This window comes from Eleutherodactylus coqui, chromosome 4 (assembly GCF_035609145.1).
Source record: "Eleutherodactylus coqui strain aEleCoq1 chromosome 4, aEleCoq1.hap1, whole genome shotgun sequence".
NCBI lineage: Eukaryota > Metazoa > Chordata > Amphibia > Anura > Eleutherodactylidae > Eleutherodactylus > Eleutherodactylus coqui.
In genome coordinates, this window is record NC_089840.1 from 184,682,525 (window position 1) to 184,704,858 (window position 22,334).

General features: G+C 40.4%; 1 protein-coding gene across 3 annotated transcripts in view; it reads right to left on the bottom strand.

Moving 5' to 3' along the window:
* Positions 1-22,334, bottom strand: part of LDB3 (LIM domain binding 3) — a 93,813-nt gene that overhangs the window by 65,434 nt on the left and 6,045 nt on the right. For 2 of the 3 annotated variants that reach the window (XM_066600462.1, XM_066600460.1), the window contains exon 2: positions 19,000-19,129. In XM_066600462.1, coding sequence (XP_066456559.1) covers positions 19,000-19,092 — 93 coding nt within the window. In that variant the 5' untranslated portion in view covers positions 19,093-19,129. Of the gene's footprint in view, positions 1-18,999; positions 19,130-19,244; positions 19,289-22,334 lie in introns of those variants that run through there. The other variant, XM_066600461.1, reaches the window with a different exon arrangement.

Here is a 22,334-nt window from a genome sequence, read left to right on the forward strand (position 1 = left end):
AGAAATTGCGTGCAAGAACATGCTCAGGAGAGTGAAACCACTGAAATCAATGATTTTCACACGTGCAAAAAACTCCGCAAACATGTGCGTCTGTTTAATCCCTTAGGGCAGACTCGCACGCCCGTGTGTGCAGAAATGCATGCATTAGTGCAATGTTTTTGCGCCATGAACGTCCAGCTGTCATGTACGTTTTGGCGCATTTTACTGTACTTTTTGCCCTGTTGGGGACAATACACATGGGCGTGGGACACACTCATGCCATGATTTACAAGACTGTGAAGCCTAATTTGTTCCAAATGTGTTTGTTTTTCCACAAAATTGCGCAGCGTAATGCATAATTACATGGGTTTTGCATGCGCATATTGCATACGAATGAACCTCTTGAAATCTATGGGTTCTATTTGTTTGATATCGCGCTTGCCATCCATGTGAAATCCCTGAGGATGCGAGGGATGTTTTCAATAGGAGACCTCAGCATGCCCTGAGATGCTGCTGCCGGCCCCATTGAAAACAATGGGTGCTGCGACACAAGAGCATGCAGAAAGATAGAACATGCCGCGATTTGATTCCCGCATCGCATCGTAGTGCCATGTGGGAAAAAAAATCGCTCATGTGTATGATTTAAAAGAATGGGGTTCATATTTTGCGACATTTGTGCATCTCACAATGCACAAATCTCATGCGATTTTCTCGGCCAGGTGAAGCCGGCCTTAGGGCAGTGTTTCTCAACTCCAATCCTAGTTCCCCCAACAGATCATAGGATGATTCCCACAACCCTTTGGAGTCTTCAGTCTTCACTTCCAAGTGCAGGGAGCCGGCGATGATGTCACCGACAAAAGGGCCATGTGACTGCTGCAGTCATTCACCAGCTCACTTCAGCAGGTCATTAGCGGCAATAGTCACATGACCAGGTTTCAGTGATGTCAGCATTCAGCACCCAGGTGGCAGCGAAACAGCAGCGGTGGAGCAGTAAAAGGGAGTATATATTTTTACTTTAACTGAATTAACTGTGCGGGATAAATGTAATATTTCACAGTACAAGTTGCTGCAGATGTGGTGCTCTGGGGTCTACATGTTCACCCTGCAGAGTTGAGGCTTGCATGGAGCAGGATCGGGTGCTGATTTCCAGCTACATCAGGGCAGGTGCCGGCTGTTTCTGACAGCTAAAACCCGCTGGTAACAGCCATGATCAGTGCTCATGCTGATCATGGCTGTTAACTCTCCAAATGCTCCCCAATTGGAATTTGGGGGTCTCGAATGTCTTTTAACCAGCAATGAGATTGTCAGGTGCTGTTTAGTTGACATAGCAGCCGGGGGGGGGGGGGGGGGGGGGGAGGGGGGGGGCTTCTGACTGCCTGTCAAAAAGAGGTATGATGTGATACTATAGTTTTACATTATACTGTATGAGCAATCAAACAATCACAAGTTCAAGTCTCCTGTAGAAGCTAGAAAAAATAAATAAAATTAAGTAGAAAAAAGTTGTATAAATTAACAGAAAGCATAAAAGGTAGGAAAGGTTAACCCCCTTTCCCATATTTGTAATTTAAAAAAAATCATATTTGGTATCGTTGCTTCCATAAAAGTCTGATCCATCAAGGTAAAACAATATTTTTCTTGCATAATGAACATTGTCAAAAAAAACCCCCACAATGCCAGAGTGGCACTTTTTGGTCACACTGTCTCCAAGAAAAATGTAATAAAAAGCAATCAAAGAGTTGTATGTACTCCGCATGCAGAATCCAGCCTGGTTGTGTGCAGTGGTTCAGAGAAGACACATTTTTTAGGGTATGTTCACATATGTTGGCAACACTGCAGAGTTGCCGCAGATTTCATGATTTGCAGTAGAAGGTGTGAAATCCTTACTAAAACTCTACAGCATAAATTAACATGCTACAGGTTTAAAAAGTCATCCACATGGGTCAATTTACAAGTACTTTTAGTGCAGATTTTGAAAAATTTACATTTTTAAAAGTTCGTCCACTTGCTACTACTGTAAATGCTGTAGACTTTCTGTGCGGAAATTCTGTATAGAAAATCCACAGCAAATCGGCCGGCATATGGACAGCTGAAACCACCTCATCCTTAGAGTGATTTTTCATCTTTTCCCACCGTGTAGGTTTTAGCTCCAAAATTCTGTGTGATCACAGTGCAGGTTTTTTTTACATACTATTCAATTACTGAGTTTGATTACAGTAAACCTCCCCTAATATTAGCTGTTGGCAGCCAGAACTTTACAATTTAACACTATGCAGGTGAATCCGAGAATAAGAATAATGCTTTCAATGCCCGTGCTTTACCGACTGTGGAATCCACAATTCAAATCCGCTCGTGTGAGCCTGCCAAACTCTGACTGTTATAAAGATACAAGAAAACCATACAAACACTCAATTTTAGGCCGATTTAGATTCTGAAAAACAAAATAGTATTGAAGGTGGACATTCACTTTACTTTATTTGTTTTAATAGAGAAAAAAATCTAAATAAAGATAAAAATTCACAGAATTCCGAAAAAGAACTGGGTCACAGTCTACCGAAAGAGGACTGGGAGAGAGCCTGGACACTATGTCACAAAATGTCTTCGGCCGGTAAGGCTTAGGACCTAAATTTCAAAATTTTGGCCAGGTGGTATAGAACTCCTGATCACCTACACAAAATTTTCCCACAGACACCACCAACGTGCTGGCGATGCAATACCGACATTGGGAGCATGTCCCACATATGGTGGAACTGTCCGGGAGTGGCTGCCTTGTGGAGGGAAATTATCGATTTATATAACCACATCTACAAATCACAGCTAAGGCTCACTCAGGAGATGGCCCTCCTCTCAGTCCTCCCGGGTTCTATCAAAAATCTCAAGCGAAATGTTCTGAGATTCTTTTTGCTAGCAACCAAAAGAGTCATTCCTAGACTCTGGAAACCCCCCCCCCCCCCTCGAGAGGGATGTGGATAGAAGAAGTAAATGATCTCATGCGATTCGACGAGATGGGAGCGGAGGAGAGTGACTCCCAGGTAACATTCCATCATACCTGGCAGGCGTGGTCTACCTTCAGAGTTTCTGAAAGATTTAAAGCCTGGGTGGCCACGGGGCACCTATAGAGGGCTCTGGAGCTCCCCCAGTAAGCCCTTGGGAGTGGGGCATGGGGCGGCTCAGAGCTGGGCCCTGCCGCCTTAAACAGTGTTCAAATTGACGCCAAAGATTCATTGGTCATAACGCCCCCAACCCTACCCTCTCTCCTACCCCCCCCCCCCGAATCCCCTTGTCTGTCAGTTATGTCTGTGTTGTAGTACAAGTTTAGTTAGATATAGACAGTATACATCTGCCCCCAAAAAAGGAAAAAGACGCATAGCAGAATTCTCAAAAGTGAAAAGAATTTATTTACATATGTCAATACAACTACTGTACGTATCATTCCAACTTATTATGCAATTGACAAATGTATGTTTGTATAACTGAAACTATGCGAATAAAATACTTTTGAACAGAAAATTCACAGAATTCCATGTAGATAATAACACTGCAAGTAATTAAAATGATCAGTTTAACATTTACTGCTTACTCCTTTAGGGTACAAATACAGATATGCCTTAGAAATGAGTCACTTCAGCAGAGACAGACAGGAGTCAAATAGCAAACCAGGCAAAGTGCCCACCTGAGCGAACACATTATAATAATGTCGCTGTGACAGCTTCTGCATATCAGTAACAGGCCAAGCTGTTTTCTTGGAAGAAAGATCAGAGATATAAATACACTACAAATACACACTTTTGTATTCGAGTGGTTTTGCATGACAAGTGACATTTTAAAGGTATGTTGGAGGATGTACAAGTTATCAGCACTCGCTTAAAAAATGGCTTGGAAAATATGTATGCTGCTTAAAAGGGTATTCTCATCTCAGCTAATTAACCCCTTAATTACGCAGCCATTTTTTTCCATTAATTGCTTCTCCTCCCCACTTTAAAACAATCATAACACTTATTTTTTCTGTAAAGTAATCAGTGATATAACATGGAATATTGTAATGCTCAAGAAAGGCGTCCAGGCTCCTCTTACACTCTTATCAAATTTGCCATCACCACATCGTTATGCAGAGAGTTCCACAGTCTCACTGCTCTTAGGGCTTAGTCACACGGGCATCGATGCGCCCGTCTTCCTGCAGGATGATGCGGCCGCACTGCAGGTACGGACGATTCCCTGCACCATCGGCAGAAAGAACACATGACCGGCTTCATTGCCAGTCATGTGTTCTTTCTTCCGGCGCTGCGGAGAGTCATCCGCACTGCATGTGCGGCCATCTTCTTCGTGCAGGAAAATGGGCGCATCGGCGCCCGGATGCGCCCGTGCGAGTAAGCCCTTACAGTAAAGAACCCCCTTTTAGGTGTGGAAGGTGTGGAGACCTTCTTTCCTCTAGACGCAGAGGATGCCTCCTTGTTACTGTCACAGTCCTGGGTATAAATAGATCATGGGAGAGATCTCTGTACTGACCACTGATATATTTATACATAGTTATTAGAGCGCCCCCTTGTTATAGTCCTGGTGGAAGAGATCCCTGTACAGAACCCTGATATATCTATACATAGTTAATAGAACGCCCACTTGTTGTAGTCCTGGGTATAAATAGATGATGGGAGAGATCTCTGTACTGTCCCCTGATATATGTATACATAATTATTAGTTAATTATTAATTAAAACCACCACATGGGTAAAATCCCCAAAAAGTGTCTGGTACTTAAGGTACAAAACAGCCTCGTCCTTAAGGGGTTAAAGGGAACCTGTCATCAACTATAAACACCATAAACTAAATTGTAAAGAGACACACTGTCAGTTAAAAAACCTGCGCTCCTGGAATATGTGCAGTAGAGACCAAAGATGATGCAGATAAAGCAACAGAATAACACTTACTCTGAAGGAGGGGGATATGGCAGGCAGAAGCCCCCTCCTAGAAGTGTCACCTTCAGACACACCAGATGGATCTTCAGTCCAAGCACTCTGGATCCCGTAGGTCCTTTATTCATACAAATAAGCGGTACAATCAAAGGCAACGCGTTTCGGTGCTCTTCCGGCACCTTTCTTAAGCCAATATCTAAGTTGTGGTATTGCTAGTATAGGTGATGAGGAGTCCAGAGAGCTGTGTCTCATACTCACCCAGTCCCCCATTCCTGCCGCATCCCCCAGCAATGTCAGCACATGCAAAGCCAGCGTGACTCTTTTCAGAAGACTGTGCATGTGCATTCCCATTAATCTCTATGGGAGTCCACGCACAAAGCCCTCTGAAAAGAGTCAGGCTGGCTGTGTTCACACTGACTTTTCTGAGGGACAGTGCAGGAAGAAAGAAGCAGATGAGTATGAGGCACAGCTCCCCAGACTCCCATCACTTATGCTATAAGCACCATAACTTAGTTTATGGTGCTTAAAGTTGATTACAGGTTCCCTTGCCTGCGTATTATCCAATGTTTCACATGTCCAGCAACAATATATGTATAAAGCAATAAGAAAATGAATTATTAATGTATGATTGATACAATGCAACTCTACCTTCTAACAAACAGCACTTACATGAATAACATTGTCACTTCATTATATTGATGGGTTCCTGAACATCAGACCTCCACCAATCAAACTAAGGATAGGCCTTCACTGTGAAAGTCCCAGAGAATTACTTTAAAGGGACTAAACTATTAATGACCTATCCTCAGAATAGGTCATCAATAGTTGATTGGTGGGGGACCACTATAAACAAATTACCTGAAAGCGCTGCAGAATAAGTGGACAAATAACAAGTCCCTTTTCCGCAATGCAATTCTGTCCATGTGCAGTCGTCCTTACCCTGGAAATTGGGGAAGGCAGCGTAACTTCAGAAACAAGAACAAGCACAGAACAGGTTAAACATGGTACAACGGGCCAGATGTTGGGGCAGGCTGCAAAGAGATACCTGGTCAGCATAACAAGTCGAGGTCAGGAGTGGAGAAGGCAATTAAGTCAGGAATAGCCAAAATTATTCCAAAGTCAGAAACCGGAATATCAAAACACATTTAAATAGCACCTTAAGGTCCAAAAGACCACAAACGAAGACATCCCCCATAGGCATGTCTTAATAAGCAGTAATATATTAGGGCTTTCACAAGACAGGCTGCTATGACCCTTAAACAGCCATCCCTGATCTCACTAGGGGCAAGTCACTCAGGATCTTTAAATGCCGAGACACAAAGACAGCTGATACCCGCCACTTACGGTGTGGGCAACAGTGGAGGGCATTGGAGATGCGCCCACGTGTCGTTAACCCCTTCCCTGCCGCGATCTAAGGAGATTGCGGCAGGGAAAGGGTTCACAGAGGGAGCGCCAGATACTGGTGTCCTGTATTGCCATTGCCTAAGATCGCTATAGTAAGTGATAAGGCATGGCAGAAGAGAAGTCCCGCCATGCCTTATCGTAGCGATCATCAGTGCTGCAGTGTAAGTCCCTCAGAGGGACACAGATGGTGTAAAAATAAGAGCAAAATAAAGTACAAAAAATAAAAAAGTAAAAAAAAAAGTTAAAAAAACCCCTTTTTGTTATGCTTTTTTCTCATATTAGCATAAAAAAAATCCCACATATTTGGTATCGACGCGTCCATAACGACACATGCAATAAATTGAACATACTTTTTATCCTGCACAGCAAAAAGCGTTTTAAAAAATGCTAAAAAAGTGAGGCAAGATGCTAATTTTTAATATTTTACCTCCTAAAAAATGCAATAAAAGTGATTTAAAAAAACGTATGTACCCCAAAATGGTATTAATAAAAACTACAGCTCGTCTCGCAAAAAATAAGCCCTCATAGAGCCCTGTCAATGGAAAAAAGAAAAAAGTTATAGGACTTTCAATGCAGTGAGTTTAGAAAAAAATAATAATTTCCAAAAAAAAGGTTTTTATTGTGGAAAAACCTAAAAAAATATAAGAATTTTGGTATCGTTGTAACGTACCGTCCCGCAGAAAAAAATGTAGTGTATCATTTATGCTGCATAATTAAAGGGGTTGTCCCGCGGCAGCAAGTGGGTCTATACACTTCTGTATGGCCATATTAATGCACTTTGTAATGTACATTGTGCATTAATTATGAGCCATACAGAAGTTATAAGAAGTTTTTCACTTACCTGCTCCGTTGCTAGCGTCCTCGTTTCCATGGAGCCGACTAATTTTCGCCGTCTAATGGCCAAATTAGCCGCGCTTGCGCAGTCCGGGTCTTCTTCTTTTCTCAATGGGGCTCTGTGTAGCTCCGTGTAGCTCCACCCCGTCACGTGCCGATTCCAGCCAATCAGGAGGCTGGAATCGGCAATGGACCGCACAGAAGCCCTGCGGTCCACCGAGGGAGAAGATGCCGGCGGCCATCTTCAGCCGGTAAGTAAGAAGTCACCGGAGCGCGGGGATTCAGGTAAGCGCTGTGCGGATTTTTCTTTAGGTCCCTGCATCGGGGTTGTCTCGCGCCGAACGGGGGGGGGGTTGAAAAAAAAACAAAACATTTCGGCGCGGGACAACCCCTTTAACGCTCTAAAAAAAAAATCTATGGCAGAATTGATGCGTTTTCTCTCCCTATGATCATAATAAAAATAATAAAAGTTTTACAATATAGTCTATGTACCCAAAAATGGTACCAATAAAAACTACAGTTCGCCACGCAAAAACAAGCCCTTATAAGGCCGCGTCGACGGAAAAAAAAAAAGTTATGGCTGTTGAAAAATGGAGATGAAAAAATACCAAAAATCGTTTGGTCCTCAACGCCACAATAGACCATGTCCTTAAGGGGTTAAAATCAGAACCCCATTGACATGTTTTGCCACCATGTGATGTCCTCAGGCGTAACGATACACGTATTTAAAAGACAGCATATTATAATAACAAATCTTTAGGGCTAGGGCTATTATACTGAATGGCACAAAACGTTATATGTAGAGATGAGCGAGCGTACTTGCTAAGGGCAAATACTCGAGCGAGTATTGCCTTTTGCGAGTACCTGCCCACTCGTCTCAAAAGATTGAGAAAACCCTTAAAATATTCTCACTTGATTTGCCATATTTTAAATGCAGCACTCATAATTGCAGCCAGGATGTGTAAAGGCATCAGGTAGATTGTGAATATAATTACATTTTAAAGAATTGAGAAAGTTGTGGTTTTGTAACAGTTTTTTATGCAGCTTTTTGAGCCAAAGTCAATATAAATCTGTATCTGTCAATATTGTGGTTTGATGTGCTATTGGGGAAATAAAAGAATGCAGGCTGTCTATAAGCAGAGAGATGGTGAGGGAACACTTAACTAACTTAAATTAATTGAAGTCTCAAGGTCCAGATGAATTACATCCTAGGCTACTAAAGGAAGCCGCAGAGGTAATTGCTGAGCCACTTGCCATAATCTTTGAAAAATCCTGGAGAACAGGAGAAGTCCCAGAAGATTGGAAAAGGGCAAATGTTGTCCCTATCTTCAAAAAAAAAATGGAAGAAGGTGAAGCCAGGAAACTATAGGCCTGTGAGCCTGACTTTTATACCGGGAAAGATCTCTACTCTAAACAAATTATTAAACAGCATGTATGCAAGTACTTGGATAAAAATGGAGTAATTAACCAGAGCCAGTGTGGGTTTGTAACAAACAAGTCATGCCTGACGAATCTAATCTCCTTCTATGACAGAATCACTGACTGGGCTGATCAGGGAAATGCGGTGGATATAGTATATCCTGACTTTAGTAAAGCATTTGACAAAGCATCTTGTACCATCCTTATTGAAAAAATGACCAAATATGCAACTGAGAAGGCAACTCTTAGGTGGATTCAAAACTGGCTGAGTGATTGTACTCAAGTAGTGGTCATAAATGGCTGCACATCCAATTGGAAGAATGTCTCAAGTGGGGTACCACAAGCCTCTGCCCTGGGCCCAGTGTTGTTCAGCATTTTTATAAATGACCTAGAGGAGGAAATTGAGGGGAAACAGATCAAATTTGCAGATGACACAAAGCTAGGAGGGAGAGCTAACACTAGAGATGAGAGAAAGAGGATTCAAAAAGATCTAGACAAGCCTGAACAGTAGTCAATGACTAACAGAATGGTATTTAACAAGGAGAAATGTAAGGTCCTACATCTGGGCAAGAAGAATGAAAAAAGCACACACAGAATGGGAAGAATTGATCTAAGCAGCAGCACATGTGAAAAAAACTTGGGCATACTAAAAGATCACAGACTGAACATGAGTCAACAGTGCGATGCAGCAGCAAAAAGCTAAACACAATTCTGGGATGTATTACGAGAAGCAAATAGTCTAGATCATGTGAAGTAATTATTCCCCCCAACTCTTCCTTAGTCAGAGCTCTTCTGGAATACTCTATAAAGTTCTGGGCACCTCAATTTGAAAAAGACATCAGCAAACTGGAGCAAGGTCAGAGAAGAGCTACCTGGATGGTGAGCAGTCTGCAAAGAATGTCCTATGAGGAACAGTTAAAGGATCTGGGAATGTTTAGCTGGCAAAAAAGAAGGCTAGGAGGAGACTTAATAGATGTCTACAAATATATGAAGGGGCTGTCTCAGTGTAGAGGGATCAGCCCTATTCTTACTTGCACAGGGAAAGACTAGAAGCAATGGGATGAAACTGAAAGGGAGGAGACACAGATTAGATATTAGACAGTGAGGGTGATCAAAGAGTAGAACAGGTTGCCACAGGAGGTGGAGAGTTTTCCTTCAATGGAGTTCTTCAAACAGAGACTTGACAGACACTTGTCTGGCATTATTTAGTGAATCCTGCATTGAGCAGGGGGTTGGACCCAATGACCCTGTAGGTTCCTTCCAACTCTACCATTCTATGATTCTATGTTGGCAGAACATGCACTACTGTAGACCACACAGCTAACTCTCTTGCGGCACGTCTGTCTGTGTTTCTGGATTCTTCCAAGTCCAATCTTAGCAGCACATGTATTCAGTTAGGTTTGTTCTGTCCTCAGCATACATTCCAACAAGGTTATGGTAATGACACGCACATCTGAAATAGACCGCTGTGCTCCAGTGTGCAGTATTAATAGCCCCATGCTTTCTACTATGTCGCTTGCACAGGTTTAGTTCCATCTGCACGCCTAAATCCAAATGCTGTCACAAGTTTGTTACTAACTGTTGATCTAGTTGCTATGGTGGTAATTGGTTACATCACTTGGAAACACTGAAAAGATCCCTAATTAATGTTCTGGGCAGCCTTACATAATTCTAAGTGTGATCAGAAGTGTTGCTATGAGAAGACAGTGGTTGCAATCGCGTATGACCCCAATGTCTGGAAAGAGATGGAAAATTGGAGATGGAGAACAGCCCAATGACCATAGCAGAGCATGGCAGAGTACTACCGTAGTAAGTGTTAGTGTGCAGGAGCAATCCCATGGGGTCTTCTATTCCATGTGCACTATTAGGAGGTGGTTCTCTTATTCAGGACTCCATCTACTAGCCAAGTTGGAGAGTGTTTGAACAAACTCACTCTCGCTCTCATGGGCCCAACTCATTTTTCTTTTACATGGTCAGTTCATTCAATTGAATGGTTGACTTGTAACACTGTTACAAGTATGTATGGTTAGCCATTATTGGTTCATGATGAGACAATCAACACGGATGCTGATGCAGAATCACTGACGGTTTGACCCCCACATTTGAAGAGGTCTGTACTGGAAAATGGCATCTATATCATCAGCCAATTAAAGTCCACACAGCAGGTCAGTTTACACTGTGGATTTTTCTGCAGCATGTGGATGAGATTTCGTGGAACCTCATCCACACTACATGCACTGTTAAATAGTTAAATGCATTGCAAAAAATAAGCAGCATTACCGCAGTGTGTGTACATTCCTATAAAAATGGAGGTTGCACTTAGATTAATTGCTATGGATTTGGCAACCGTCAATTTAAAAATAAATAAATAAACCACCTATGATTTTAAGGTAAAAGGTCACTGGACCATCTTCATCAGCTCATGCATGAGAATTAAGCTGTAGCTCTATATATCAGAGAGAACATAGTCAAACTGACGCATTTTTGTATTTATATGCACATTGTGTTGCTCTACGATCCAGCTTATCAGTTACAATTTTTGGAAAAATTTAAGGGTGCTTTGACACACAGTGATTGGTTTTTAAAATGCTGGTTTCTTGCACCATTTTTAATTAAATTTCTTGCCATGTTTTTTTCAGCCTTGTTCAGATGCCAGCTCTAGGTAACTAGGAAATTCGAAATGTACTACTTATTTCTTTATGGGATTTTTTCCTCAGTTTTTTTGTATATTTGGGGTCCATGTTTTTTTTCCCAAGATACCGTTCACTTTTTTCATGCTCTTTCCATAGACTTTTCTATAATGAAAAAAAAGCCTCAAAATACGGCTTGTGTGTAAAAAAATACCTTATAAAAGTCCTCAAAATTCATCATGATGCTTTTTACAATCCTCAAAAAAATAAAAAAACGTACTTAAAGGAAGCACAAGGGCAAGTCCACACAGTGTTATAAAGTGGCAGATCCAGGTCAGATTTTTCTGAGGCGGATCTGCCACATAATCCATGGCAGAAATCCAAGCCTGAGTCTCAAAATTCTATCACAGATTTGCATACAGAGCTGCACGTGGATTTCGCCCCATTCAATACAAAAATAATCCATGTTTGGCCATTTGATGCAATTTGTGCATGGAAACTATGTCAAATATTGACATATCAGTTCTTCATTTCTGCATTGTGGATTTTAAATTCTACACATGGAAAAATTAGTGCTGCATTCAATGAGATGCTAAAAGGATGCAGGTTCCAACACGGTTTTTGGCATGAATGTGATTCAGAATCTTGACCCAAAAAGCTCAGTGTGTAATGGGCCAAAGGCCTTGTTCACTGCATTAAAAATCCAACATGGATTTACTTCAAAATCCATAATTCGTAGCAGAATCACAGATTTCTGCTCTGGTTCATTGAGTCTAATCCACGTGCAGAATTCCCACCGCAGATTCCACCTTTGCCTAAATTCTGTAAACCCCAGAACCTGATTATGCACCCTGAGTGCTGGACTGTGTATATCCTAAATCCACAACCTTTAACCTGTTTCTGTACGGCAAATCCGGAAAAACTTTCTGTCTCTTCTAAGGACTGTTTCATGGGCTCAATGTGGTTCTACTGGCCTGAACTTGGATCAATATAGGGTCCTCTGGAGATTTTGGGTTGAATGGAACCACACGGCACCCGAGAGGTGTCTATGTACTATAAATTTGACCCATACAGACATTTTTTGGAAATATGTGATAGGTGAATATCAAATAAACACCCTGGCTACACAGAAATGTGCTCTCTATCGTTAGTATGCATCTCACCATCAACATGGTAATTCAATACGGAGATTTACAGAATTGTTTTTAGATTTTATTCTAAGAGCAGAAAAATGGAAAAAAATTGAACGAGTGAAATTGCTATTGATCTCAATGGAACTTATTTTGTTTCAGTTTGCTTCAGTTTCATTTAGTTTCTGTTCATCGATGGCTGAAAAAGACTGACCTATAGGACTATTTTTTCCGTTCAAAAAAACTGGAACTGGATCTTTCTGCCTTTTTAAATTGTACTCTATGGGGGATGGACACAAATGGAAAAAATTTTATTCCATTTAATGGATCTTTTTAATATAACTGCACATAAGTAGTTGTAAAATAGTGCTGCATTTCAAGCAATAAAAAAAATGGACCCATTGTGATGAAAATGGATGTCTAATGCAAAGCAAACTAACTATCCGTTTTTTGATGGATCTGTCTGCTTCATTTTGCATCAGTATTTTAGTTTTTTTTTTAAATTACAGATCCATTAATAACAGAGTACAGGACAAGCATTGGACAAGTTTATATACATCAAGAGAAGTTGTAAAATGAGGTCAAATTTAAAATGAAATTGTAAAATGAGGTAAATTACACTGACATTGGGTCAACATATGGCAAAATATTTGACATGCCTGGCAAATTACAGCAAATGTGCACCACTTTGAAAATTTTGGAAAACTTTTCTCAGTTACTATAAATTCAGGCACTCTTCAACACTGTTGATAAATCTCTCCCAATGTGTCATATTACTTGCTTGCCTGGTTAAGGACATTTAACTGAGTAGCTACAGAATATATAACCAGAAGTGGTAAATTATTCTTTTTTTGGTCAAAAAAAATATTTGAAACTTATTCCAGTTTCTTAACCTAGTATGTTTCTTTTTTAATTAGAATTGTAAAATCTTTATTGAAAAAACAGAACTAAACTAGTTGAAAAAAAATGAACTCAAGTTTAAATAGGTAACAATAGGTGATTTTTTTTACCTATGGTATTTTAATGTCACCCTTGAGGCCTTAAAAGCACCACTGCAGAACTGTTAGGCTACTCTATAGCATGAGATTATCAGATTGTGTCTGGGATTACGTGACAACTAGATAACACTATGGGCATCTTCCATGAATGTTCCAATTTGTCCAAGGTTTATTTTTAGTTGTAGGAAAGGAGGGACAATTTCTACTTCTGATTGGAGCACAAATGGATTTTCACCTGTCACAGTTTGACTGACTGTGGCCTCCTGCATGGAGCACCATAGGACATCCTGCAGCTTGTTAACCACCTGAATTTATGCTAATTCTGGGCATCTGTAATTTACATAGGAACGAACATCTCTCAGTGAATAGAGTTGGAGCTGGTTGCGTATTGTTCAGGCCCACCCACCTCCATTCACAACAAACGGGCTGATCATCGTTCAATTGTTAGGCATGCATAAAACGAACAATTATCATTTGTCATTCAGTGCATGCATGCATTTACACTGAACGATGATTGTTCAGATTCTCACAGGTTTTTGGTAACCTAAACAATAATTGGCTTGTGTAAAAAGGAGCTAACAATGTCTAAATAGCAAAAGGTGTTTCAAACAAGTAGATGACATTGGAATTTTGGGTTTCACAGGTGCTTTGCTCATTTAATGAAGGCACACAAAGACTGGTTACTAACACATCTTTTCTCTTCATGAAAGATTAGTGTGTACAATGCCTCAATGCAAACAGCTTTCAGAAGATATGTCACAGATGCATGAAGATGGAAAAGGCTACAAAGCTTTTCGAAAGACCTGAGTATATTTCAATCAAAATTATCCACAAATGGAGAAAATTCAGGACTGTTGCCACTCTCTCTTGTAGCGGACATCCTGTTAAGGTCACTCAAAGAGCACATTAGGCAATTCAAGATATGAGAAAGAATGCAATGGTAACAGCAAAAAAATCTATAGAGGACTCTACAGACTGCAAAAAAACTCTGTTCATGTCTGCACTCAGACGTGCGTTTTTTTCCTGAATGTATAGGTGCAGAAAAAATGGCTCTATTAGAACCAATGCTTTCCAATAAAAGCCGTCACATGTCCATTTTTTACAAGCGTTAACATTCGCACCTGCAAAAAAATAGTACAGCGTGCTTCGATTTGCACAAAAACTGCATTTTCTTGCGAATCGATACAACTTTGACAGTAGGAAAACCTATTGTCAACGCCCTTAAATAAGCCCTAGCTGCAGGGGAAAAAAACCCCAAAACATCCCCTAGAAGCACTGTCTGGCTCCGACATATGTTCTCCCCAGGGTCCCTGGTTTGTTCTTCATCATTTCTTCTGACTGGGGATTGAAAAATCCCTGCCTCCTGAAAGAGCTGCCTCTGGTTGGCTGAGCACTTTGACCAATCACAGCCAGAATGCACCGGCTTCACTGAAGGCAAAGGGATAGCATTGCGCTCCTCTGCCACAGCTGTGACAGCTGTGGCAGGGGATTCCTTCATCCCCGCAGGGAGTCCCTTTCATCACTGAACACTGTGACAGTGCAGTCACAGTGTTCAGGGATGAGTGGGCTGTCTGCAGGGATGAAGGAGTCCCCTGCCACAGCTGTCACAGCTGTGGCAGAGGAGCATGATCTTCTCCCTATGTTTTCAGTGGGACCGGCGCTGCTGCACATCAAAAGTGCATCCAGGGGCTTCACATCCAAAGAATCCCCTGCTGCAGCTGTCACTGCCGCAGCAGGGGATAGCAATCTTTGAAAAGTGAAGAAACGCCAAAACAAATGTTGTGTCCGAGGTCCAAAATAGTTGTATCCTTAAGGGGTTAAACTACAAAGTTACCTCACATACCATTTGCATCTTCTGAAATGCAAACACTACCTATCTACCAAAATGCGGAACAAAACAGATAATAATAAAAAGCACCTTTTTATGACCTGTAATCATCATGATCACACAGATAATACAGATGGGGCACAAACAGAAGCAGTAGTAGATAGTACCATAGTGTGGCCAAGGAGAAAGATATGTCTTTTTACCAGTATTAAATTGTCATCATAAATAGATACTCAATAACACAAATACTAATAAAAAAAGTTGGTACAGAAATCATCGCCTAAATTGTCGTAAATATCTCCACAATTGTGCAAATATAAAAACTACACACTAAGACCCAACGGAATATCTTGGACGAAAGCCATCAAATAAGTGCCATACAGTTAGTAGCTCCTTCACATATATTTGCCGCTGTATTCGCTCACGTAAAATTTAATAAAGCCATTGATTTCGATGGGCTCATTCACATTTCCATGCAAAAAAAATGCAGCATGGTCTTTTTCCCCGCACCTTTGCGCACCAAAAGTCCCCATAGGAGTCAATGGGGGTGCACAAATGCGTGTGTGATACGCAAGAAGATGCGTGATATGCTGCGTAGTACAGCCTGAAAAAGCCTGCTGTGTATTTTTTCACTAATACGTCATGCCAGGCCATGCGAAGGGATGAGAAAACGCTAATTGAGTCAGGGACTTGATTGCGGAAAATTGTCCATTCATGCGAATTAACATCGCGTATGAGCAACTGTAAAAATGCATACACTTGTGTGTATAAAGCCAAATGCAGTTTTTGGTTGAAATTGGTAGCATAAATAAGCGTGGTGTGGATTCAGAATTTGCAGCATTTTTCAAAAACGCTTCAGATTTAGTGCAGAAATTTTTCACTCCGCGTAAAGATTTTTTAAAAATCTCCTTCACATAACTTGAACTGTAAATGTTGCAGAATTTCCATAGAAAACTATGCGTGTAGGCGGCCTAAGTCTACCTTCCCACAGGTGAGCACGATATCAGGTCGAGAAATCCGGCCCAATATGGAGCTTTTCAACATGCATTTTACCCACAGATGGAAGGAGTTTTTCATGCAAAAACTCCTCGCATCACTTCTCTGAAGTTCTGAACATCCAGCGCTTGCATCACATGCATTGGAGGATCGGCAAGTGTTTGCCATTGGTTTTAATGGGAAACATCACATCGCACAGCATACAATGTATTTGTCCCATTGAAAGCAATGGGAGGCGATGAGTTCCGAGGGACACGAAAAAATAGGATGTGCAACAATTTTTTTTACCTCGCATTCATTCACAAAAAATAATTTGCAGCAAAATAGCACATACCGAAGTAATTACACTAATTACCCATTGCAATCAATGGGAATATAATTACGTACCTTTTTGTGCATGCAAATACACATGCAAAAAAGAGGCACGGGGGCTCGCAGAAATGCAACACCCATCGCACAAATACGCAGTGCAAATTAACACATACAAGTGCTTATGCCTATATGACGTTGGCCTTAGGCTCCATTTACACGAGCGGACGATGACAGAGTTCGTTCATTCAGCCGGGTAATGCAGGCAGATTTTGTCATTTTATTCAGAATTGCATTCGCAAATCGTTCAGCTGGTCACATTCTCCATACCAGTGAACGTGAACAGCTAAACAATTGCTGTTCACATGCAATGATGTGCGAATGAGTGAACTACCATTTTTTATGCTTGTATAAAATGAATGACAAACAAGAAAAGAATGAATTCTCATTCGTCATTCAATCATTCGCTGTATTTTCATTGAATGAGATTGTTCTGTGAAAACGGCCACTAAGACTCTTCCACACAATCTAAAAAGAATCTATGTATGTTTTAGCTGTAGATGCATGTTGACCTTTGAAGCTGGCGACATTTACTAACCTGATGTATCACATGACATCTGTAATAGTCATACAGGAGAATAGCTAGACAAAACTATGACAGACCACCGCTGGGGCCCAGACAGCCATTGATTAAAGGTTGATCATTCACTACAAATTACTTATGTTTTCAGCAGTTTGGAATAAACTGGTTAGTAAAGAATTCAATCTAAAATACACATTTATTTCACATGATCAGAAAACAACATTTACGTTAACGCCAATATAAATGGTGGTGAATATACCGAATAAATTGAACCTGTCATATACTGATAAGACCTAAAGAGCATCCAATCTGCTTCTTGCTAATGTCATAGTCACACCTGATGCAATTTGATTTTTAAGTATATGTTCTATTTATCAAAAAATGGATCAGTCATCAATAGCTGATCGGTTGTGATAGATCAAAGAGTTGGGAGCTGTGTCTGCAATACCGCAGTAGGCCACTGCACATTGTATGGAGCTATCTGCTTCCTGCTTAGCACATGATAAAAGCAGCCTGGTGGACAACTGATTGGCTGAGGTCCCGAGTGGCCCCTCCTTACTGATCAGCTATTGATGATATGTCCTCAGGATAGATCATCATTATTTAAGAACTGGAAACCCCTTTGAACCATTTTTTTGCCCCGGATCTTTAAAGAGCATGAAAAAAAATGTCTTCCTCTTCTGCCTATTTATTTAAAATGCTTTTCAGCCATTTCTTTTATTTTTTAGGGAGCCATCCAGTCTCCATTCTTGTAACCTTCAGGAGTGTCACCCAGCTTTCTCAGGCTCCTAAATGGATATGCAGTAGTACATTCTCTGCTTCTGCTTCCCCAAAGTAGCTGAGATACACTTGTCTGGAAAAGCTGGGTAAAAACTGAAGGGGGAACTTCAACAACAGCCATACCGCTGAAAAAAGATAAAGCAGAACAAAAATATATAATTTTGAGTCTTCGGCCGGGCTCACAGTAACGGGTTGGATTCCACATGTGGGAGGCCTGCAACAGACTCCGGCTGTGAACCGGTGACCCTGCGTACTGCAAGTACCTTATTGCGGTCATGTACAGTGCATGTTTTTTTTTCTTTACTTGTATTTCCCGCGGCGTTGCTTAGTGAGGATGCAGGTACATTGCAGCCCAGACGCAATGTTAATTGTGTATGAGCTGCGGGTTGGACGCCTCCATTGACTTCAATGGAGGCCGTCTGTGTGGATTTCGCAGTAAAATAGAGCACGCTGCAATTTTTCTTCTGCTTGTGGAATACGCAATTTGTTTTTGCAAGTGTGAAGGAAAAAATTGAACATACATGCCTTTCAATGCCTGCATTTTACTGCAGATCATCCGCATGGATAGCGAGTGCTGAATCCGTAATTCAAATACGGTCGTGTGAGACTGACCTTAAATAGACTCCTCACTAAGTAACACAACGACCATCTAAGTTATCATAGATGCCCTTAATGTTTATCATTGCGAGCGTGTCATCTGATTATGACACACTAGACACAAATAACAATCAATGTTCTTTACAATTCTATTTACGTTTGTTGCATGCCCTATAATTACTATTACTGATGTAGCAGAGTTGAATTAGTCATCTCTTTCTTTCATGTTCCAAGATAACTCATAAAATAAATTAGTCCTATGAAAACTTCAGAAAACATATAATCCCATTAAATTGTTCCAAATGACAATATTAGCTCTGCCACAGCTGGAACAAATTCTACATTTGAGCAACTTAAAATTACAATTCCTTAATACGCTTGTGACTACTTAAGACTATTTCTAGTATATACAACAGAAAAAAAGAGTTAACTAAATTCTATGTATTTTTCCACTCTCCAAACTTCTAGTACATTTTGCAAAGCCCATAAATATTCTTTATTCCAAACACATTTTGCCCCATGGAATATCATGTCCTTATATCCGACACGCATAGCTCACTCAAGGCGTCTTCCACACTATAACATGTCTCAACGCTTTAGACTTACTCTAGAGATGGTCAAGGGCATGTTAAAGTCCTTTCCTCCTTGCAGACGGAATCCCCACGGGCCGGGTCCAGCGAGGGATACAGTATAAGCCATTTTTCCCAACTTTTTCTAGTGCAGCTGCTTGAAGGCTCTGGGAGGAAGAAAAGAGACAAATAATAAGCCTTATTTTTCCTAAGGTCAAACTAATGAAAAAAAATAGCAAAATAGTGTTGATTGAAGTAATTGTAAGGTAATTGTAATCTTGCCTGTTCACTCGGCTTGAAGTGCCACCTAAGAATAGATGGGATGTATAATGCAGATACAGATATCCCAGCTGAGCAGGATCCATAAAAGGTATGTAACCAAATAGCTCCCAAGCCGGGATACTGTGACTCAGAGATCTATTATTGCCTCATAGCAGTCCAGAGGATCTTTCCAAGCATCCCACTCCCCTATCGCTGTTAAACAAATTTCCGACATAGGAAACTCTACAGAATAACCAAGTAGCAATATACAAATCCTCATTTCCATACTTTAAGTAATTTTATACTTTACTGCTGGGTGTCACAAAATGTAAATGAATACAAAAAATGAAACCTATTGGATCTAATCAGGACTTGCCTAAAAATGTCCCCCATCCCACCATTGTCATGGAATGAATGGGAACAAAAATGTCATTTTGAGGAATAGCAGAAATGAGCTATGATGGGAGGAATTGCATACATCCCCATATAATATAATTGTGTACATGTGAATAGATGGCTCAATATGTTAATACATTTTGGGTTATCAGTGTGACTGGGTATAGAATCTATATTTGTAAAGGAAGCATAAAGCCGGCCTCATAGGGACATATCTGATGTCAATGGGTTGGCTAAGATTTCCGTATTTTTTCTCACGCATTTCAGAGCCGCACAAAAAATGATAGAACATGTTCTATTTTTCAGCATATTTGTGTACCAAAGGTCCCCTATAGGAGTCACACAATAAGCAAGGAGATGCATGAAACACAGTGTAATTCTGCTAGAGCTCATTAGATGAATTCGCCATTTCAATCAGTGTTGTATCCTTCATGCAAAAAAAACATGACCTGTGGGCAGAAAAAGTACAGCGAAATACGCCAAGATGCGCGCAAAAAATCTCAGTCATAGCGCCAAGAAGTTGCACGCTCATGTGAAGTCGGCCTTAGGCTGCTTTTAGGCCGTATTTTTCACAGCCTTTCTTTTTTAAACATGTCAGTGCATATTTTTTGCATGTTTGCCACTGTACTTCTATTTTTTTTTATTGGGAAAATACTGATCAAATACTAAAGAAATACTGATTTTGGAATCTCATCTATAACACTTCCGTTATTAAGATCCATATTTTATATGTGTTATAATACTCTCATCTGAAACTAGCCTTGGACCACTTTCACACAATGCAGATTTGGTCAGTACGTTGTGTCCATACTTTTAAGGCAAAACCAGGGGTGCAAAAAAAAGTGAAGTATAAATCAGTCCATGATGATTTTTTTCTGCGTTAACCCTTTACTTGTGGTCTTGGATTATAACTATGGATGCAAAATACTGAGCAGTTCTTCAGTATGTGAAAGTGGCTTTAGATGGCTGTAATGTGCCAACATTTTAGTACGTGTATTATGGCCGCGAGGCCCAGACGCAACAAAGTTCAAGTGAACCAAATTTAGATCATAGAAACATAGTGTTCAGAATGTCTGGGTGTCAAGGCTGTAATATGGATCCTAAAATGCACTCAGATTACATTCATTCAAAATATTTGTTAACCTTTTCCAATCCAATTTGTATCCTGGCTTTCCTAGGGGCTTACTCCTTTTATGCCGTTCTACAATGGCGCTATATGCTGGCTAAAGCCTGTACTGCATGAGGTGACACGTTGGATAGGCTCCGAAAGCAGAAAGGCTGGCAATATACAGTAAGAGAACCCCGACTGCCGTCTTCCAACATCGGAGCTGTACAGCCTTAAATCATAATGTCTTTAGATATCAGACAGTGGATTGGAAAGGGTTAATATTTCATTTATACAAGTTCAAGTCACCAAAATTATATGAATTTTACTTGACAAATTACTATTTGCTCCATTTCCCCCAAATCATTCCTGTAAGTACTATTGTTTATTTTGCCAATATTTGTTGTCAGTCCCTATAATACACTTTTCGATAGATGGTTTCATTATGTGGTGCTAATCGCTTAGATTATTCCATTCTGTTCTCCATTGGTTGAGCTCACTTCTTTATATTGAAATAATCAATTCTACATCATAATTTGACAATTCTGAAGTAAATGCATTTTACGAGTATTGAAAGTCTTGTGAGACAATATACATAGCTTGCCAAAGGGATGCAAACTCTAAAACTGACTTACTCAAGGCTAAAAGATCATGAGTTAATGAGTGTTAAGGATTAGCACTCTTAAGACCGTGCATACTATAAAGCTATGTCATCTACACTGTGTTATTACATGTTACTCATGGTACATAGAGCGTACAAAAGGGGCATGCCAGCTGTCTCCAAATCCATCTCCCATCATACTTATAGAATTTCCAATTGTAGATTTATATATATTTTTTTGGTTTGAGGGACACTAAAACTGCTGACGAGAGGTTGACTATAGAGTTTGTAAAAATTGTAATTAACGTAAAAAATGACTACCCTATTTTTTTACCTACTCTTTATCTCTCCTTAGTCCAGATCTGTAGGTATATATTTAATAATTATATTAGCAGAAGTGTTTATATGGAATATGAATATAATCCTTAAAGCTGACCATAGAGAGACAGAGAGGAGTTGAGAAGGTTTGGTTCTATCCAAGATTTTCCAACATGGTAGAAAATCTCCTGTGATATCCAGTGTTTCTAGTTGTTAGAAGCTCGTTATAGCTCCTTCTGTAAGTCCTAAGGAGCTACTTAGTTTTCTACAGCTGACTTTAAATTCAGAATTTTCATGGGTTGTCTGGTTTAGAAAAGCAATTTTGAAATATCTTAATAGGGAATTTTATCTTAATTGATATGATCCTCCATTCAGGACACTCATCTATTAGCGTAGAGAGCGGCTACAAAGAGGGTCTTAGTTTCTAGACAGAGACAAAAGAATTGCGCTCCATAGTGTAAAATGGAAGGTGGTACAATGAGCAGGTGTTTCTGTCTTAGCAAGCAGTAACCTCCCCAATGGACAAGCGTAGCTTTCCATAATAGACAGTCAGAAGAAGAAACAGAGGGATATATTGGTGCATTGGATAGGAGACAAGAAGTCAACCTGGTGTAGAGGTGAGGCATTTCAGCCAAGCGTCACCTCTACACTAGGTTGACTCCTTGTCATCTGGCTAAAATGTGTTGCCCCT